This window comes from Callorhinchus milii, unplaced genomic scaffold (assembly GCF_018977255.1).
Source record: "Callorhinchus milii isolate IMCB2004 unplaced genomic scaffold, IMCB_Cmil_1.0 Scaffold3, whole genome shotgun sequence".
Classification (NCBI taxonomy): domain Eukaryota; kingdom Metazoa; phylum Chordata; class Chondrichthyes; order Chimaeriformes; family Callorhinchidae; genus Callorhinchus; species Callorhinchus milii.
The window spans coordinates 3,242,827-3,265,027 of record NW_024704744.1 but is presented as its reverse complement, the minus strand read 5'-3'; the positions used below and the strand labels follow the sequence as shown (position 1 = coordinate 3,265,027).

The following is a 22,201-nucleotide window of genomic DNA, read 5'->3' as shown; positions in this document are numbered from 1 at the left end:
CCCTAGGGCTTGTGCCCTCTGGTTCTCCTCATGGACTGACCTGGTAATGGAAGTGGAGCCCTGTGAGATATGAAAGGAAACCTGGACAATGGTGTGTCAACTATAGACTGTACAAAAAGACATTGGTTCCTCTGAGCAAAATCGGGTGTGGAGTTTACATACTTATTTGAAGTGGACGATAGATTTAGTTGGTGTTCTGCAGAGATGGAGAAAGATCCTGTAGAAGTCAGAGGCTCTTCAACTCTTGGCAGCACTCTCCAGCTTCCTTCTTGACTGTTTCTTTAGAAGTTGGGAGGATGTCCCAGCGCCTTGGGACATCCTCCCAATGTGAAAGGCGCTATACAAATATAATCTTGTTGTTGTAGTTGCGCAATTTCAAACATCAACATTGAGAGATAAAAGCAGTGAGAACCACAGTCTCTCATCTACCAGATGTGTGATTTATTCTGATTTTACTCCCCTTCAATCACAGGCTGTGTCCTCTGGTTCGACTGTTCAGTACAAGATAAACAGCTTATTATGGTCAATGTTATCTAGATCCTTCAGAAGCTTAAAAACTGCAATCATATCATTCCTCAAACTTTGTTTCTGCAGCGTGGACATGCCAGTGTACCTAATTGCTCCTCATAGTCCAGTCGCTCCATCCTCTCAATCCTAAGGCGCTGGACAATCAGTGTTTTGGACCCAAGCTGGGGGTTGGGATCAGGAAGGGTGAAGGGCAGGGGGGAAGGAGAGTTATCGAAGCCACATTCAAAGAGGAGTGTCTTGAGATGGGTCTTGAAGGAGGGAAGGGAGGGGGCGAGGTGGAGGGACTGAGGGATAGAGTTCCAGAGGATGGGGCCAGAGTAGCTGAGGCGAGGGACATGAAGCAGGTCAAAACCCGCTAAGCATAGGGAGCGGGCAGGTTGGTAGGGGATTAGGAGGTCGCAGAGGTAGGTGGGAGCAAGGCCACGGAGGGCTTTGAAAGTGAGGACCAAGATCTTGTACTGTATGTGATGGGAAGCCAGTGGAGTCGGGCGAGGATGGGGTGATAGGGTCACAGAGCCTGAGGTGGGAGAGGATACGAGCTGTAGAGTTCTGGATGATCTGCAGCTTATAGAGGGAGAAGTTGGAGAGGCCAACAAGCAAGGAGTTTGCATAGTCAAACCTGGATGTAATGAAGACGTGTCTGAGGGTTTCAGCAGACAGTGGCGGAGCCGGGCGATGTTGCAGAGGTGGGGGTAGGCAGAGCGAATCATGGCACGGATGTGGAGTAAAAAGGATAGTTGACGGTCAAACAAGGTGTCAAGATTCTGGATTGGTTTAGTAAGGTGGAGTGTGCAACAATGGATAGTGATGCTGTCAGCGCCTGAGGTGTGGAGGCGCTGACGGAAACCAATCAGGAGAGCCTCAGTCTTGTTGAAGTTCAACTGAAGAATCTTGCTCTCATCCAGAACTTGATGTCTGACAGACATTCTGTCAGGACAGCAGTGGTCCTGGAGTCAAGGGTGGAGGCAGAGAGGTACAGTTGGGTATCACCTGCATCCATGTGGACGTTGACCCCATGTCTGCGGATGATGTCACCAAGAGGGAGCATATAGTTATTGAAGAGGAGGGGACCAAGGACAGAGCCCTGAGGAATGCTGCACGAGATAGTGCGGGGGCTAGAGGAGAAACCGTTTGTGGAGATGAAGTGCAGGCGGTGTGAGAGGTAGAATCTGAACCATTCAAAGTCAAGAACAGAACCATGAAGGTTGAGGTGAGAGGAGAGGTAGTGGAGGAGGATAGAGTGGTCAATGGTCTTGAAGGCAGCAGAGAGGTCAAAGAGGATGAGGAGGCAGAGGGAGCCCTGGTCGCAGATGGACAAAATGTCATTTGTCACTTTGACCAAAGGCATGGAAACCAGATTGGATGGGGTTTGTGAAGGGAGTGGCAGGAGAGGAAGGAGCAAAGCTGGGAAGCAATCACGCATTCCAGGACCTTGGAGAGGAAAAGGAGGTTGGAGATGGGTCTGTAGTTTGGGAGTAGAGATGGGTCCAAGGAGGGTTTTTTAAGAATAGGAGTGATGACGGCCATTTTTAAAGTGGTGGGAACAGTACCAGTGGACAGGGAGAGGTTTATGATATCTGCGAGTAGAGGGGCAAGGAGGTGAAACTGGGAAGTAAGGAGAGGGGTAGGATAGGGTTGAGGGAGCAGGTGGTCAGTTTCCTGTGGGTTATGATGTTGAGGAGGGGGAGACAGGTTCGAAGGTGTGGAGGGAGGGATGGATATGCGCTGGGTGTGATGGGGAGATGGGGTGGGGGTAGTAGATGGAAAGGCAGAGGCAGCTGAGCGGATTCCAGCTCACTCTGCAGCTCTCTCTGTATCTTTCACACACTGTGTGTGTGTGTGTGTATGTGTGTGTATGAGAGAGAGAAAGAAGGCGGATACCCTGAATACAAAGGTCGGCTTGCCAGTTAGTGCACAGTCATTTCTCCAGCACTTCAAACCCCTATAGGCTAAGACCTCTCAAAAGAATCAAGGAAGTACTGTATCATAAAAGCAAGGCACAGAACTCTGTTCACATAGTTTACAAGGGACCTGGAGGCCACTCTCTGCAGGATCAGCCTTCAGATCAACCTACTCAACCTTGGTTCCCGTGTTCAGCATAGACATCAGGTGCGTTTCCATCTCCACCCCACCCTTTACAGAAGCCTTTAGGTTACAGTCACTGCAGAACCACTGTGTGACAAGCATGACCTGAAGCCGAACTAGAGAATAAACGTCAGCTATAATAACTGTTCAATGGGTGTGTCCCAGCAAAACAATGAGGAAAGTGTGCATGTGTGGGGGGAGGAGCATATGAACAAATGCCTTTTGAGGTCCGACTATACATTAGATAATAATAAATCATCCTTGCATTTGATATAGCGTCTTATCACGTTGTCGAAACGTCTCAAAGCGCTTCACAGAATATATTGTAAAGTGTATTGAGTGTATTTTGGGGGCAAAACACAGCAGCCAAAGATACTTGGGTAGTAGAAATAGTAAGAGGTTAATAATATTTCTTGCATTTGATATAGCGTCTTATCACATCGTTGAAACGTCTCACAGAATATACTGTGAAGTGAATTGATTGTATTTTTGTGGGTGAAACGTGGCAGCCAATTGCACCCCCCCCCCCAACCCTGGCTTTCTCTATCGGAGACCAAGTGAAGGAAATAGGTGGTTTAACACAGAGGGCGGAACCCACACTAGTAAATGAAACTTAGTGCTTGAGAATTGTAGAGATATAAAAAGCCAGATTTGGCACGTTGCCATCACAGGAGGAGTTGGTTGCAACACCTAAAACCCCAAACGGCCTCCACCACTCGCCCTCCCTGAGGGACACAGTAATAATTAAAGGGAATGCAATGTGCGAGTGAGAGTTTGCTAGGGGTTGGGGGGAAAACATGTTTTCTGCCCTTTACGTCCTTCCACCATAACATAGCCGAATGCAATGTCTTTAATTGAAGAAGAAGAGTCCTAGGACTTTCCTAGAGCTCCTTATCACGTCAGAAAGACGCCTCAAAACTTCTCTCAGGATTTTACTGTGACATGGAGTCACTCTGTAGGCAAAGTCAGCAGCACAATTTGCACACAGCAGTGTCCCATAAACAAGCAACCAGTTTTCTTTGGGGGAGTTGTTGGCCAGAACACCGGGAGAGAGAAACTCCCTTCTCTTTTCGAACAGGACCACGGGATCTTTTACAGCCATCTGAACAAGCAGACAGACCTCAGTTTAACGTCTCATCCATTTACAGATCCTTAGTGGGCTGCGATTTTCGAGAGATGCAAGAGGTTGGGACCATGTGGGTGGTGCGGTAAAGCTCCCTTTAAACTACCCGATCCGTCCTGCTTTCCCGTAATGGGCAGTCCTACAGCATAGTGGTTAGCGCACTTGCCTCACAAGCGAAAGGCACCCTGGTTCAATTCCTGGCCAGGGCAAACCTTAGGCAAGTTTCCTTATTCCAAAATAGTAAGTAGGAACCCAATTGTTGGTAGATTGGTGGATCCCTTTCCGGAGAAATAATGCATAAATAAATAATAATTTGGTCACTCAATCTATGACTGTGTGTGGGACACAGCTGTGCTCAATTGGTGGCTGTGTTTTGCCCACAAAATATAGAGTTAATTCACTTTCAAATACATTCTTTACACCAAAAGAATTACATTTTTATAGCGCTTTTCATGTCAGGAGGACTTCCCAAGGCGCTGGACAGTCAATGTTTTGGACCTGAGCTGCGGGTCGGGTTGGAGAGGTGGAGGACAGGGGGGGAAGGAGGGTGATCAAATGCATGGTCGAAGAGGAGGGTCTTGAGTTCCAGGAGGTGGGGGCAGAGTGGCTGAAGGCTCACCCACCAATATGTAGGGAGGGCGATGCAGGGAACATGAAACAGGCTGGAGCCCGCTGAGCGGAGAGAGCAGGCAGGTTGGAAGAGGGTTAGGAGGTTGCAGAGGTAGTGGGAGCAAGGCTGTGGAGGGCTTTGAAGGTGAGGACCAGGATCCTCTGCGTGGGAAGCAAGTAGAGTCGAGGGCTGGCCCTGCTCCAGGCGATGAATTCAGGCCTCGCTCAAGGGGTCGATTTAAGCCTCGCTCCAGACGTCAATTTAGGACTCACTCTAGGCGCTACAGCCAAAAGATCCACCCTTTTGGCTTCTGAGGGCTACTTGAGAAATAGTAGCAAGTCCATAGAGGGCTTTGAAGGTGAGGACCAGGACTTTGAACTGTGTCTTCTGTGTGATGGGAAGCCAGTGGAGTGGGGCGAGGATGGGGGTATTCGGGTCACGGAGCCTGGTGTAGGAGAAGACATGGGCTGCAGAGTTCTGGATGATCTGTAGCCTATGGAAGGAAGAGTTGGGGAGGCTGACAAGCAAGCAGTTTGCATAGACAAGCCTCAATGTTATGAATATGTGTTTGAGGGGTGTGGCGGCCTGCTGTGTGAGACAGTGGCGGAGCCAGGCGATGTTGCGGAGGTGGGGTAAGGCAGAACGGGTCATGGTGCAGATGTGGGGAAGAAAGGATAGTTGAGGGTCAAATAAATGCCAAGGTTCCAGACTGGGTTAGTGAGGTGGAGTGTGCAACCATGGATGGTGATGCTGTCAGCGCCTGAGGTGTGGAGGCACTGACAGGAGTTTATCAGGAGAGCCTCTTTCTTGCTGACGTTCAACTGTAGAAAGTTATCTTTCATCCAGGACTTGATGTCTGACAGACATTCTGTCAGAACAGCAGTGGTCCTGGAGTCAAGGGTGGAGGCAGAGAGGTACAGTTGGGTGTCAGCCGCATACATGATGTCACCAAGAGGGAGCATGCAGTTATTGAAGAGGAGGGGAACAAGGACAGAGCCCTGAGGAACGTCGCACGGGACGGTGCGTGGGCTAAAGGAGAAACCGTTTGTGGAGATGAAGTGGAGACAGTATGAGAGGTACGATCTGAACTATTCAAGGACAGAACCATGAAGGTTGAGTTGAGTGGAGAAACAGTGGAGGAGAATAGAGTGGTCAACGGTATCAAAAGCAGCAGAGAGGTCAAGGAGGACGAGGAGGCAGAGGGAGCCCTGGTCGCAGATCGACAAAATGTCATTTGTCACTTTGACCAAAGCTGTTTCTGTGCTGTGGGCGGCACGGAAATCCGATTGATGGGGTATGTGAAGGGTGGGAGAGGAAGGAGCAAAGCTGGGAAGCAATGACTCATTCCAGGACCTTGGAGAGGAAAGGGAGGATGGAGATGGGGCGGTGGTTTGAGAGAAGAAATGGGTCCAGGAGGGTTTTTTAAGGATAAGAGTGATGACGGCCGTTTTTAGAGAGGTGGGAATGGTACCAGTGGGCAGGAAGAGGTTTATGATATCTGTGAGTAGAGGGGCAAGGAGGTGGATCTGGGAGGTAAGGATGGGGTTGAGGGAGCAGATGGTCAGTTTCATACGGGTTAGAGTGGTGATGAGAGAGGAGTGGGAGACAGGTTCGAAGGTGTGGAGGGAGGGCTGGGTAGAGGCAGTGGTGTGAGGGGGAGATGGGGAAGGGTTAATAGAGTCCTGTAGTTCAGTGGTTAGAGCACTCGTTTTGCAAGCGAGAGACCTGAGTTCAATTCCAGGCAGAGGGCGAAACCTTGGGCAAGTTTCCTTACTCCACACAGAGCCTAATAATAATCCCTCCAAAATCAAAAACAATAATAAATTGGTCATTTTCAATCTACGACTGTTTGTGGGACATTGCTGTGCGCAATTGGCTGCTGCGTTCGCCCATAAGTATACAGTCAATTCATTTTACAGTGTGTTCTGTAAAGCACTTTGGGACGTCCTCCCGACGTGAAAAGCGCTATATCAAATGCAAGGATTATTATATTATTATTATAGATGGAAAGGCAGAGGTAGCTGAGCAGATCCCCTCGACTTTGGTTTTGAGGAAGTCCAGCATCGCTTCGCGGTTGGTGTTGGAGGAGAGGATAGAGGACTGGCAGACGAGCAGAATCAATCGATTCATTAGAAATTTTCTAGATTAAAAAAAAGCGCACGAGCATTTCTGCTTGAACATTTGCAAGTGGCTGTCTGTATTTTGTGTTGCTATGACTCAACAGTGAATAATTCATGACTAGCTAGTCGGGTGGGGGGGATCGGGGGGGGGGTGCGTCTTCCATTCAGCACTCAGCACTAAGCAGCACTGTGACCAGCTTCCTTCAGCCTCCTTTCACAGCACTCAGAAGTGCTCCGCAGTGTATTGTGTGTATGTTTGTGTGTGTGTGTATGAGAGAGAGAGAGAGAAGCTGAGCACAAAGACCGGCTCTCCAGTCAGTGTGCGATCATTTCCGTAGCACTTCAAACCCCTACAGGCGAGGACTCGTCAAAAAAATCAAGGAAATATTGTGTCACAAAACAAGGGGAGTGGCTCAGATACAGAACCCTGTTCACATACTTTACAAGGGGCCTGGAGAACGCTGTCTGCTGGATCAGCCTTCATATCGAAATACTTAACCTACTTAACCTTGGTTCCCGTATACAGCGTCGATTTAAGGTGCGTTTCTATCTCCACCCTTTACAGAAGGCTTTATTTTGTGTTTATTTATTGGTTACAGTCACCGCAGAGCCAATGTGAGACAAGCATGACCTGAAACAGAATAAGAGAATAAACGTCAGCTATAATAACTATTCAATGGGTGTGTCCTTGGCAAAACAATGAGGAAAGTGTGCGTGTGTGTGGGGGGGAGGGGGGGAACATATGGACAAATGCCTTATTAGGTCCAATCAAACATTTGATAATAATAAATCAACCTTGCAATTGATATAGCGCCTTGTCGCGACGTCTCAAAGCGGTTCACAAAATATACTGTAAAGTGGATTGACTGTATATTTTGTGGTCGAAACGCGGCAGCCAATTGCGCACAGCAATGTCCCCACAAACAGTTGTGGATTGAGATGAACATTTTGAGGAGCGGAGGGCATAAATGTTTCAGAACACAAAGCAGGAAGTAAACAGAAAATATTGAAAGATCACTTCATGGTATTATGTTTAGCACAAATGCAGCTGCAGGAAGCAGATGTGTGTTTGACACAGTATGGAGATGTGCCTTACAACGGTAACATAGGAAAACAGGAGGAGGCCATTTCAGCCCATCAAGCCTGTTCCACCAGTTTTATTAGATCTTGGCAGATCTTTTAACCCCCGATGTCCACCCTTTCACCATATATCACACTCCAGCCCACGTGCAGATTGTAGGGCTAATTGGGGGTTAACAATAATCCTTGTGTTTGGTATACGGCCTTATCACATCATTGTGACATCTCAAAGCGCTTCACAGAATATATTGTAAAGTGGTTTCAGGGTACTTGAGGGCCAAATGGGGCAGCCAAAGATATTTGGGTAGTAGAAATAGTAAAGGGGTTAATAATATTCCTTGCATTTGATATAACGTCTTATCACACCGTCAAAACATCTCACAGAATATACTGCAAAGCGAATTGACTGTATATTTTGTGGGTGAAACACGGCAGCCAGTTGCTACACCCCACCACACCCCACCCCTACCCCCAACCCTGGCCTTCTCTGTCACAGACCAAGTGAAGGAAATACGTGGTTTTAGACTGGGTGCAGTGAGTGAGCGAGCGAGAATTTGCCCAGCCTCCTCTCTCAGCAGAAATGGATTGATTTACTTCGATCCACAGACGAACATAAAATGAGATTTACTGATCAGCAACTCTCCAACTTCCTGTTGAGCAGAGTCTGCTGTCTGTCTGGGGGAGGTAACAAGCTCTCAGCCCTTTAGGCCCTTTCACCATAAAATAGCCAAATGCAATTCCTTTAATTGAAGAAGAAGAATCCTTGGATTTTCGTATAGCACCTTATTACATCGTAAAGACACCTCAAAGCTTGTCACAGGATTTTACTGTGGAATGGAGTCACTGTGTATGTGCAGGCAAATGTGGCAGCAAAATTTGCACACAGCAATGTCCCACAAACAGCCAATAAACAGTAAACCGATCTTATTTGGGGGATTTGTTGGCCAGGACACCGGGACAAAGAAACTCCCTTCTCTTTTCGAATAGGGCTATGGGATCTTTTACGGCCATCTGAACAGACAGACCTCAGTTTAATGTCTCATCCATTACAGATCCTTAGAGGGCTACGGTTTAAGGGAGATGCAAGGGGCTGGGACTATGTGTGGGTGAAGTAAAACTCCCATTAAACTACCCGATCCATCCTCCTTTTCCGTAATAGGCAGTCCTATAGCACAGTGTTCAGAGAACTTGCCTCACAAGCGAAAGGACCCCAGTTCGATTCCCGTCAGGGCAAACCTTAGGCAAGTTTCCTTATTCTTCATGCCTCTGTTTACCTAATAGTTGTTGGTGGATCGCTTTCCAGAGAAATAATATATAAATAAATAATAATTTGGTCATGCAATCCACAGTTGTTTGTGGGACACAGCTGTGTGCAATTGGCTGCTGTGTTTTGCCCACAAAATATACAGTTAATTCACTTTACAATATATTCTGTGAAGAGCTTTGAGATGTCGCAACGATGTAATAAGGGTCTAAATCAAATGCAAGGATTATTATTAATATAATGAGCAGATGCATTGCTGCTTGCTGCTTGCATTTAACATTCCTGGACATAAAGACTCCCTCACACGAGGTGGGTGATTCCCTGCTAACGGACCTTCTTGCACCATTAATCTGAACACTGGTGGCTTTGTTGGTAGGAGTGGGCATGGCAGCTGAAGACAGCCAGGCTGTGGCGAAGGTTACCAGCGGCATGATGGACCTGGGCATGGCGGAGGATGTCAAACACGATCTGGAGCTGATCATGAAGCCCTACGCCAACTGGGAGGAGTTCCTGACACCCGGGCCCATCTCCATTGCTATCCTGGGGGAGTTGATCTTCATCTCAGCAGCAGAGTCCTTCAAGATCACGCTGAGCCCTGACCGAGCGAGCGAGCCAGGTCTCCTCAAACACCCTGAGTCCTTCCACGCCAGCCTGCTCCAGGTCATTGACCAGGGCTGGAGGGCCTTCAACAAGGCCCACAAGAACATGGACCAGATACGCCTGTACTCTCTGACCGCTCCCAAGCACCTGGCCAGTGCGGTGCAGGTTCTGGGCCGTGAGCCAGCCTATGTGAAGGCCATGCTGCCCCGCCGGCTGCAGAGCATCAAGAACATCGCTGACGAATGCGTCCAACTGTCCTCAGCGGCCGAAGAGGAGTTCTCTCTGCTTCTCCAGTTGATTCAGGAGCTGCTGGAGGCTTGTGCCGGAGCCCGCACCTCCTATCAGGAGAAGGAAAGTCAAGTCCAGCTGGTCCTAAAGGAGGCCAAACTCAGAAAGAAGTCAGCGGAAGAGAAAAAGTTCCAGGCGGATATTCAGTTTACCCAGATGTGCAAGGACTTGGAGGAGGCGCGCAAAACTTATACTAAGGCCGTGAAGAGGATCCCGGCCACTAAGACACTGCTGGGGGTCTACGTGACGCAGACCATGTTGGACATGACCAACCGCATCGCCACTGAGCTGGTCACCAAAGGGCTCTGTGAGCCGGTGAGCCTGGCAGTGGAGGTGGGCGAGACGGCAGTGCAGTGCCTGAAGGGAATCAAAGACAGGAACAAGGCCAAGGAGGGAGGCGAGGCCGCCGACAATGCTGAGACCTCAACCGGGCCACCTCCCATCAGCATCTGCCTGAAGGCCATGGAGATGCTGTTGGCCACTGCGGCACTTCAGCATTTCCTGGCTGCGGATGGGAGCCTGGATCACAGCAAGCTCGCGGCTCCGGTTGGGAAGGATGAGGATGAAGATGAGGACGCCGGGATATGCAGGCCCTTGTTCGAAAACGCCTTGAGCAAGCTTGAGACTGAGGACGACTGTGGACCAAGGAAGGAGGCCCTTCTGCTGTGCAGTGAAGGCATCGCCACTTGCAAGCGGTTGGAAGAGATGAGGAAGCAAGAGAAGCTGGAGGAGACCGAGACTAAGCAAGTGGCTTTGGACATCAAGGACCTCAGCACCAAAGTGCGCAAGTTCCTCTCAGGCACCAAAGGTTCCTCCAAGGCTCCGTCCATCGCTCCCACTCCCCTTAACTTGGCCAACGTCATCAACACAGAGAAGAACGAGGAAGGCCTGGCCAAGGTGATCCAGGAGGAGGCCTGTTTTAAGGTGGAGCAGGCCAAATGTCAGATGGACATCACGAAACAGGAGTTTGATAAGATGTCCGAGAAGAAGGACCAGGCCAACAAGGACCTGGACGAGATCCTGGTATCCATGATGAAGTGCGAGGTGAAGAAAATTGACTTCGATGAGACGGTAAAGATGTTGACGGCGGGGCTGAAGGCTCTGAGCGAAGTCAAGGAGCAGTGGGCCAAAATGAGCAACTTCTTCCAGATGATGTCCAATCTGATCAAAGTTTCGCTCAAGGACAAGATGGAGGAATTTGCCAATGAGAGCGAAGCATTACAAGCCATCCCGAGCTACTCCCTGAGCTCCTTCGACAAGGGCATGATCTACACCCAGGTCTTCCACGCCTGCAGCATCGCCAACCTCTGCCACATGATATCAGGAACGTACGTGGAGATCTCCCAAAAGTACCTGAGGGACCAGGTGTCCGGCCTAGAGACCCACATGCACCTGAGCCCGTCCGACCCCATGTTCAATGTCCATCGCAGCGGTCTGCAAGAAGCCTACAAGAAGGCCAAGGAAGCCATCCATGCCCTAGTGGAGAAGAACAAGCAAGAATTTGAGATGGAGATACAGCAGCGGATCGGGGTATTCAACGGGGCTTTGAAGGGCATCCTCCCCCCCGCGGTGGAGTAAGAAAGTGAAGCTGCTGAGAAGAAGCCTGACTGAGGACTTTGGCACTGGACCAGATTCTGGTATAGTCTAAGGCCAGAGGAAGGAAATATGACTCAAATGTCCCTGGTATGGAAACCTTAGCTCAAATTCTTCACTTCCCATCTTCCGTGCATACGGTAATGTAGAAATAATATTAATTAGGAAGGGGAAAATTAGCCTGGGATACTCTAATAATAATCCTTGCATTCGATAAAGCACCTTATCATGTCTTTGAGACGTCTCAAAGCGTTTCAGATTATACTGTAAAGTGAATCGGCAGTATATATGTGGGCAAAACGGGGCAGCCAATTGTGCAAACAGTCATTGATTGAGTGAACACATTCTTTTTATTTTTTCAATTTAATTACAAATAAATCTAAAGATCTCCTATACTTGAGACACCCAAATTACTCATGATTTTAGATTGCCTTAAAATATAAGATCTTGTAGGAAAGGGGCTGGGACTGTGAGCAATGTAGATGTGAATTAGATGTTGTCTAAATGCAGCTGAATGATCATGACGGATCCTGTGGAATGTATTTTTTTAATGTTCAGGGAACTAAATAAACAACATCTGACAAAACTCATCTTTCAGATTAATTTTTGAAACAGATCTTTGTATTATTCTTCCTCTTTTTTAAAAAGAATTTTCTTCTTCGATCACCCTCCCATCTCTCTTTCCCTTTACGCATCTTATAATAATAATAATATTAATTCCTCCATTTAATGCAGCGCCTTATCACATCGCTGAGACATCTCAAAGCACTTCACAGAATATACTGTAAAGTGAATTGACTGTATATTGTGGGCGAAAGCGGTAGCCAATTGCGCACAGCAGTGTCCAACAAACAGCTGTGGATTGAATGATGCAATTATTATTTTTTTGAAGGGATTATTATCCCCAGAAAAGTGATCTGCCAATCAACGAACAATCGGGTTCCTATACTTACTGCTAGGTAAACGGAAGCTTGTGGAGGAAGGAAACTTGCCTAAGGTTTCACCCTGCCCGGGAATGATTTCAAAGAGCATTTAGATTAAAAAGATTTGCTCAACAAAGTAAGTTTCCATGATGTCCAACTCCACCAAGGGCAGGGTACTGGTAACGACTTGTTGGCAATGTGCTGATCTGGAAACCCAGTAGCAATAAGAGGGCAGGAAACATGCCCCCGGAAGGAATAATAATCCTTGCATTTGATACAGCTCCTTATCACATCATTAAGACGTCTCAGAGCGCTTCACTGTAAAATGAGTTGACTGTATTTTGTGGGTGAAACACGGCAGCCAATTACTCACAGCAGTGTCCCACAAACAGTTGTGGATTGAGTGAACAAATTATTACCCCGAGCACATGATCTGCCAATCGACTAACAACCGGGTTCCTACTTTCTGGTAGATAAACAGAGTTGTGTCGAGTAAAGAAACTTGTCTAAGATTTTAATCGAACTGAATTCTTGTTTTAATTTAATCTATTCTAAGATTTCAAGAATGTAGGAGAGCAAGACAGTGGAAAAAGTCATTGATGTCCATCTCATCAGCCACAAACTAAATAAATAGTTTTGCCTACAACATGCACGATCACAAGATCGGGCTAGAACGGGAGGAGGGTGGGGCACCCTTTTGGCTGCTGAGGGCTATTTGAGAGACGTCCGCAGGCTGCATAAGCAATATTTTTGTGTTTCCCTTCCAAAAACGTAACAACATTTATAGGTTATGGAAGTAGCGGTGGGCCAGATGAAATGCAGGGATGGGGGGAAAACAGTTGAAATTGACCCGCGGGCTGGTTGGACCACCCTGGTCTAGAAGATGAAGGTCCTTCAGCCCATCGGATCTCATCCCACCAGCACACCAACCCTCATCAATGCATCAAGCTGCTGCTTAAATGAGTCTCAGTGTCCTGGCCCCAACTACCCTTCCTGGTAACCCTATTTCCTGTCAATTGATACTGTGCTGATCTGGGTTTACTTTTTATACCCTTTGTAGTATATCCCTTGAAATGTTTTGAGATGTCTTGCAATAGGAACGGTAGCGATCTAATCATGTATGAAGGCTAAAATAGATGCGCAAACAGAGCAAGTAGTGAATGTGGAGTCCCGTAGTCATTCAATCCACAACTATTTTGGGAAACTATGTGCACAATAGGCTGCCATATTTCGCCCCCAAAATACAGTCAATCCACTTTGCAATGTATTCGGTCAAGTACGTTGGGACGTCTCAATGAAGTGATAAGCCACTATAAGAAATGAAAGGATTATTATAATTATAACACGTACTAAACATGTCGAAGACGAACAACATTGTTACCAAGACGAGATACTCGCTAAAACATGCAAACTGAAAACAAGATAGAAAACAAGATCGCTGTTGAAAAAACAAATACTTAGAAAAATAACCGTTGAATGAGATAGTTCCAAGAAGGATAAACCATCAAGATATGGAGGAAATTAAGGAACATTTAAGTAAATAACACCTTACATGCCAGATAGACAGCTAGCTGAAACTGCTTCTTCTGTTGAGGCCATGTAAGTGCTATATAAGGAGCAAGAGCACGTAGGGACGAAGATCTAGAGAGCATCATGAACTTGTGATCGACCTACTCCGTCTCAAGGGATTGCCCTATCGCTTGCTACAGCTCTGAACGACATATACATGGGTGCGTTTTGTTTGTTTTGATGCTCCTCAAAGAGAACAAGGCTTATAATAAATGTATGCTGTTGAAATTGCGGGTTCCGGGGGAAATTCTTGCAGAGATTTCATCATATCAATGGCAAGCGATGTGGTTTTAGCTGGTTAGACTCCAGCAAGTACCCTAATGCACACCCTGGAATCTCCAAGCCTTGGCTCTTTGCCAACCTACATGTAGTACTTTCTGGAATTAGGTAAACAGGATGTGTCCTCCAGGGAGAGATTACACATTCCAATCCAACAATCTATCTCTGGAATTTGTACGTGTAGATGGGATGCATAGAATTCTCAGTTTGGTTTGGAGTCTCTTAAGCAATGGTGATGGGTTTCCACATATGTTAAACACACAGTTAACTCCCAAAAATATATAGTATATGAAAAAAAGTAAATGTTCCATTATCGAGAGGAAGAATTGCATTTTGAAAGCGTGCACACTGTCTGCCTCCACCCCTTCCCAGGAAATCTTTCATTTTTTCCTTGGATAGCCGGCTGTCTGACACATGCGGAAACCCACCACCATGCTTAAGAATATTCAAACCAGGTTGAGAATTCCATGCATCCCAACCACACGTGGAAATTCCAGCTTGCATCACATGTTAACCAGCCTCTGGGTAATATAGCTCTGTGGTTAGAGCACTCGCTTTGCAAGCGAGAGACCTGGGTTCGATTCCTGGCAGGGTGAAACCTTGGGCAAGTTTCCTTATTCCACACTCCTGATAATAATCCCTCAAGAAAAAAATAATAATTTGGTCATTTCAATCCACGACTGTTTGTGGGACACTGCTGTGCACAATTGGCTGCCGCATTTCACCCACAAATATATAGTCAATTCACTTAACAGTCTATTCTGTGAAGTGCTTTGAGACGTTTGGAAGATGTGAAAAGCACCAAATCAAATGCAAGGATTATTATTATTGTCAAAACTAAACCGACAACCTCCCTTGGGATTTAGGTAACTCTCCAGTCCTCCTTTGAGCAGCTTGTCCTGAAATTATTTTGCCCTTTTTTATTATGGTATAATAATAATAATCCTTCCATTTGATATAGCGCTTCATCACGTCATTGAGACGTCTCAAAATGCTTCACAGAATATATTGTAAAGTGAATTGACTGTGTGTTTTGTGGGTTAAACCCGGCAGTCAATTGCACGCAGCAGTGTCCCACAAACAGTCGTGGATTGAGTGGCCAAATTGTTTTTTTGGAGGGATTATTATCCCCAGAAAACGATCCGCCAATTGACTAACAACCATGCTCCTAATTGGTGCTTGGTAAACAGAGGCGTGTGGAGTAAGGAAACTTGCGTAATAATAAAATAATAATAATAATCCTTGCATTTGATATAGCGCTTTTCACGTCGGGAAGATGTCCCAAAGCGCTTCACAGAACACACTGTAAAGTGAATTGACTGTATATTTGTGGGCGAACGCGGCAGCCAATTGCGCACAGCAATGTCCCACAAACAGTCGTAGATTGAAAATGACCAGTTTATTATTGGTTTTGGTTTTGGAGGGATTATTATTAGGCTCTGTGTGGAGTAAGGAAACTTGCCCAAGGTTTCGCCCTCTGCCTGGAATTGAACTCAGGTCTCTCACTTGCAAAGCGAGTGCTCTAACCACTGAGCTACAGGACTCCACGTAAGGTTTCGCCCTGCCCGGGAATCAAACCCGGGTACTCTCGCTTGCGAGGCGAGCGCGCTAACCGCTATGCTACAGGACTCTGCTTTTAACGGAAACACTGAATAATTTTCTCATTTTCATTCTTTCAAGCGTTATGGAAGAACATCGCAACTGCAGAAATTGGGAAAAGACGCAAAAGGACTTGCGTGGGTGGATTCAGTACATCAGCTTTCCCAATTATACCTCAGTGAATCAGAGGAGCCTGACATTAATCAGTGGCATTACAGGATGGAAAGAGTTCATTCAGCATTTTCAGTCTGGACTCCTGCCAGCCCTACATTCTAATCCCAATTCCTTGCTCTCCCTTCACTACCCCTCCCCCGTACTGTTTTATATTATCAAATGCTCATCAAATACTTATCCAATTCCCTTTTAAATCTTGTTATGGACTGTTGAACCATTGTTGAAATGGTTGCTTTGCCTTCAATGCTCTCCACGGCCGTGCTCCTCCCTACCTCTGTGACCTGTTAGCTCCATGTGGACTTGTGCGCTCCCTCCATTCGCCCCCCTCCCTTGCCTCCTTCAAGGCCCAACTCAAGAACCTACCCTTCGACTGTGCCTACTACCCTACTACCCCTATGCTCCACCCCTCCTGATCCCAACCCTCAGCTTGGTGCAAACCCTTGACTGACCAGCACCTTGGAATGTCCTTCTGACGTGAAAGGCGCTATATGAATGTAAATTCTTGTTGCTAACTCTAACCTATTTCTACCCATACAATTTTCTCCAGCCTCATTTTGGGCCGTTTCCTCAGCAGTGTAAACTGGTTTGAAAAGGACTGCTGTCTAACCTTGGGGTAAGTATCTTCTTGCTCTCACTGCACTTATCTCTTGACACTCTCCCTGTACTGTCACTTGGCAAATGCTCTGGAATCAATCACACTCAATTTACTGTTACATCAATGTGGGCTCTGTGCTGTATCTACTCATTCAGACACCAATGAATATTCACTGTCCCAGCTTCCTCATGTTATTGTCTACAGAGACAATAAGAACATAAGAATTTGCTAGACAAAAGAAGACCAAGGTCCACCCAGTTTGCCTTCCACCATCCTGGCAGTCGCATGCGCATTTCATGTCCCAAACTATATACAGTATTATTTCCTAACAGAAATCTATCTAATTTGCTCTTGAAACAAACAATTTTTGCTTCCAACGTCTTCTTAGGGAGCCTATTCCGTATATTTACTACTCGCTCACTGAAATAGCGTTTCCACAGATTCACTTTGAATTTGCCCCCTTCAATTTAGAGTAACTTATTTTATCATACCTTAGAAAAATTTACCATAAATTAACATTATCTAAAGTGACTCGCCATAATTTACAGTAACTTACCGTCATCTAGAATAACTTACACTCAGCAGTAATAGTACAACCTATTGGCTGTTAAGAGCCTGATGCTGGATTTTGACGAACATTGTGGGCCACGTAAGCAATATTTAGCCAGTCCCATTGTCAGGTACAGCCTGAGCCCCTGATGACTGTCTCCTGATTGGCTCGGCGCCTGTGTGTCGCCTGTATTTGCTCGTTAGAAATTGGAGTTGGAAATGGTTCATGGACTGGATAAAATCATCCCTTGGGCCGGATGTGGCCCGCGGGACGCCAGTTGGGCCACCCTGACTCAGAGTAACTTATCACAATAACCGCTATAACTACAATTCACAGTCACACCAATACTTACAATAACTTACCCTAATTTACTATAATAGATTCCAAAGTGTCCTCAGTTTCACCCTTTCAGGTTACCTGGAGCCAGATTCACAATGGTGACGTCAACTTGCTTAGCTCTCCGTACTTTGTGTGTTACAAATTAAAGTTTTATCTCATGCCATCCTTGTGGTCTTTACTTTACTTAATGCACCTTCTCTACTACACAGGAAGCAGTATCGTGTTGACAATGTAATGTAACGAGACTCCAATGTACTGCTGCATTGTTTTCTAGGTACCATCCTTCGGATGAGACATTAAACCAAGGCCCCTGTCTGCCTGTTCAGGTTGAAGCTAAGGATCCCATGACACTGTTCGAAAATGTTTGTTATAGTGCCTTATCAGATCATTGAAATGTCTCAAAGCGCTTCAAAGAATATATTCTAAAATGAATTGCCTGTATATTTTGTGGGTGAAACACGGTAGCCAATTGCCTACAGCAGTGCCCCACAAACATTTGTGGATTGAGTGATCAAATTTTTTTAAGGGTTTTTACCCCCGGAAAATGATCCACCAATTGACTAGCAACCAAGTCGATACTTAGAGGAGTATGGAGTAAGGAAACTTGCCTAAGGTTTCGCCGGCCTGGGAATCAAACCCAGGTCCTCTCGCTTGTGAGGTGAGCATGCTAACCACTATTCTACAGGACTCCAATCTTTCACCATGTGGCCTCTCAGAATGTTATAGAACTTTGCAGAGCTGTGTGGTTTCTCTTTAAGACCACCTGCCGGTAACTTTCTGCTTGAGCTTTACAAAGAATGTGCATTTGGAATCATTTATATGAGTGGAAAGAAGAACCATTTCCTGTTATGGTTTTAATACTTCTACAATCACTGATAGAAAACACATGTTAACTCACCAGCTCAAAACTAGGTCACTCCCATAAGTCCTTTCCTCGTGAAAGCATGAACTCGGGACAAAGAATGTTCTGTTGGAAAAAATATTCAATACTTTTTCGTCCACAAAATGCAATCCAGTATATTCTGTGAAGCGCTTTGAGATGTCTCAACGATGTGATAAGGCACTATATCAAATGCAAGCATTATTATTATTACTCATCCAAAATCTACAGCTAAGCCGCATTATTTGCTTGTTTTGCATATAAGTTTTATTAAAACATTTCGGAAGCATTTTCTTAATGCCTGTTACATGTCTCAAAACTTTTTGCAGTAACTGTAGGCAAACGCAGCAGCTTTGTTTATGCAGACACTGAAATCTCTGAAGTGAATGATTAATTTATCTGGGCACTGTTTGCCAGGACTCCGGGAGAAACTCCCTTCCCTTTTCCAAAGGGGTTTCCCTTCACGCTCTTCACCTCTCTACCTCTCCCACCCACTTCCTCCCCACTCCACTACCCCCGCTCAGCTGGCTCTGGCCTCCTGTGTGAGCCTCGCCCCCTCTGCTCCACCATCGGTGGCTGTGCTTTCAACCTCTATGCCCTGAAGCTTTGGAACTCTTTCCCTCAATCCCTCCACTTTGCCCCTTCATTCCTCTCTTTTAGATCACAAATGAGGACCTTCCTCTTCTGTCACTCCTCCCCCCCCCCCAGCTTGGCATCAGGCTCCGGCACTGTTAAGCTCTCTGAGACACTGCCCAGCTATATAAATCAAATTGTTGTGGGTTCATAAAAGTCCAGCATTGAAGAGTCAGCTTTGACTAAGTGAATTCAAGTCTGGACATGGAGACTTGAAGCTACAACCTTCTGACTCACAGGTGAGAGTGCCACTGATTCAGCCAGTTCGACACAAATGTTTTTTCAGCTGATGGGCGGGCTTGGGGACCTCTGACAGCACAGTGCTAACCCCCATGCTGCATTAGAGAATTAGCTTAGTATGGGAACTGAGGTCCCAGGATGGGGTTTGATCCCACAACCAACTTACCCAGAGGTGTGTGGAGTAAGGAAATTTGCCTAAGATTTCACCTGTGCCCAGAAATCGAACCCGGGTCCTCTCGCTTGTGAGGTGAGTGTTCTAGCCAATATGCTACAGGAGTCCACAAAACTGATAATAATCCTTTCGTTTGATGCAGCGCCTTATCATGTCAGGAGGACATCTCACAGAGTTTCACAGGATTTAATGTGATGTGCAGTGACTGACCATTTTGTAGATGAATGCAGCAGTTGATTTCTGCATGGTAATGTCCAGCAAACAGCCGTAAAGAGGACATAATTCCAACAACAAAAACTTGCCTTTATATTAGGAACACTTTTCATGTCGGGAGGACATTTCAAAATGCTTCACAAGATTCAATGTCACGTGCAATGACTGAGCAATCTTCAGAGAGGAGAATGCCAGCGATTGAGCCGAGTGGACGTGGAGTTTGTCGGTGATTTATTAATGAAGAAGCTCGCGTCATTATAACAATGGAACATCCTGCCCAGTCACCCATCCGCCAACCAACCGATCACAACCATCCATGGGCTGCGTGAACAGTATTTTTGAGTTTATAACATAATATTTCCGGGTTATGGAGGGAGCCGGTGGGCCAGGTGAAATGGAGGTGGGTGGGAAGAGCCTTAGTGGCTGAAAGCACGGCCACCAATCATGGAGAGGAGGAGGGACAAGCAGGAGGCTAGAGCCAGCTGAGCGGAGGTAGCGGGTGGACAGAGCCCGGCGGGGGACACAGAGCAGGCTGGAGCCCGCTGAGCAGAAGGAGCAGACGGGGTCCACATGGATATGAACAGCCAGACGTGATCTCATCTGAAAGACTACAACTCTAATAATGAGGCCCCAGTATTGTATTGAAGTGTCAGCCTAGACTAAATGGGTTCCAAATCCTAACATGAGGCTTGAACCAAAACCTTCTGACTCAGAGGTGAGAGTACTACTGAATGGGCCAGGCTTTTGTTCCTGTCACTCATGGCTTGAGCAATTTTTCACTGTTCACTCAAGGTCAATGAAAGAAAATGGTCCAAACACAATTTTGAGTTGATTCAACTCACTAGTGGTATCACTTCTGGATTATCTGGTCTATCTATCCATGATAGTAACACTTGTATAATCATCCCTTCAAAACAAAAATAAATTTGAGAAAAATAATAATAATTTCGTCACTCAATCCATGACTGTTTGTGGGACACTACTGTGTGTAATTAGCTGCCGTATTTCGCCCATAAAATATACAGTCAATTCACTTTACAGTATATTCCGTGAAGTGCTTTGAGACGTCTCAAAGACGTGATTAAGCTCTATATCAAATGTAAGGATTATTATTTATATTATTGAATTTGGTATGGTGACTATAACATTGAAATATCTCAAAGATAATTGCTGTCAAGTATAAGTGCTAGGTAATCGCTGTGTATGTGTAGACAAACACAACAGAAGATTTCACAAATAATCCCAGATGAATGACCAATTTATTTTAGATGCTGGGAAAATCTCCCTTTTCCTTTTGAATACCATAGTGCAACATGATCTTGAACATGCATCTGAATAGACAGAAGGGACTTTGGTTTAACATCTCATCCAAAACACGGCTCCTCCATCAAAGCAGCGCCCCCCCAGCAAGGCACAGTAGTGCAGTTCTCGATTATAAAGTCAAGATTTATCATAGGAACATAGGAATTGCTAGATGAAAAAAGACCAAGGTCCATCTAGTTGGCCTTCTACCATCCTAATAGTCGCATGCTACAATAATGGAGATGTTGATAGCAATTAATTCTGCTTGGATTAGTTTACAACACATTGGAAAGCTTTGGGAAGCTTAGATCCAAAGTTGCCTGGTTTTTCCAAGCCATACTACACTTACTGTATATCATGTCTCAAATTACTCATAAAGTATATTCCAAAATATTATATCATCGTACGGCTTGTACACACAACCTTCCAAGCCAAGTTACCCAACTGAGCCAAGCTGATACCCGATGACATGGAACACAGTCTGTAAATTTTGGGATGACTTGGAGCTTGTGAAAGATGGAGTGAGGAAGTCTGACAAGGAGAGCATTGGAAAAGTCCACCCTCATGCAAGTGAAGATGTGAATAAAGATTTCAGCAGTGAAGGGATGGTTTTATTTGATCAGCCGGGTGTCTGTCCTAATCAGAAACCCTCCACATGCCTCTGTTTACCTTGCAGGAAGTAGGAACCCTGTTGCTGGTTGTTTGGCAGATGGTTTCCAGGAGCTAATAATCCCTCAAAAAAAAATTGGGTCACTCAATCCGCGACTGTTTGTGGGAACTGCTGTGCACAATTGGCTGCCCCATTTTACCCACAAATTAAAAAACACAGTCAATATATTCTGTGAAGCATATTGAAAGTGCACATACTTCTATATATTCTACGAAGCGCTTTGAGACGTCTCAACGAAGTGATAAAGCCCTTTATCAAATGCAAAGATTATTATTATTTATTATTTACTCCTGCCCCCATTAGTCCAGCTAGCTGAGGTTTAAGTGTAAATCCTTCTATAAGGTCACTTCTGAAATACCTCTTTTCAAACCCTGGATTATCTTTCTAACTTCAGAGAGCCTTGCTGCTTCTCCTCTGTACAGTCTTTGAGGCATGCAAACCCCCTCATGTTGCAATGGCTAGAACCATATGCAGTACCAAGGTACAGCCTGACCAGAGCGGTTATGATAATAATAATCCTTGCATTTGATATTGTGCCTTACCACGTCTTCAAGATGTCTGAAAACACTTCACAGAATATACTGTAAAGTGAATTGACTGTATATTTTTTGGGCGAAACGCAGCAGCCAATTGAGCACAGCAGTGTTCCACAAACAGTCGTGGGACTGAGTGATCAAATTATTATTGTTTAAATTTATTTTATTTATTTCAAAGGGATTATTACCCCTGGAAAAGCAATCCACTAATTGACTAACAACTGGATCCTACTTAC

The 22,201-nt window shown here is 45.8% G+C and overlaps 1 protein-coding gene across 1 annotated transcript in view; it reads left to right on the top strand.

The window, feature by feature from the left end:
* Positions 1-11,877, top strand: part of LOC103185592 — a 30,147-nt gene extending 18,270 nt beyond the window's left edge. Inside the window, exon 3 of the mRNA XM_007904186.2 lies at positions 9,187-11,877. Coding sequence (XP_007902377.2) covers positions 9,195-11,276 — 2,082 coding nt within the window. The 5' untranslated portion in view covers positions 9,187-9,194 and the 3' untranslated portion in view covers positions 11,277-11,877. The remainder of the gene's footprint in view (positions 1-9,186) is intronic.
* The last annotated feature ends 10,324 nt before the right edge of the window (positions 11,878-22,201 follow it).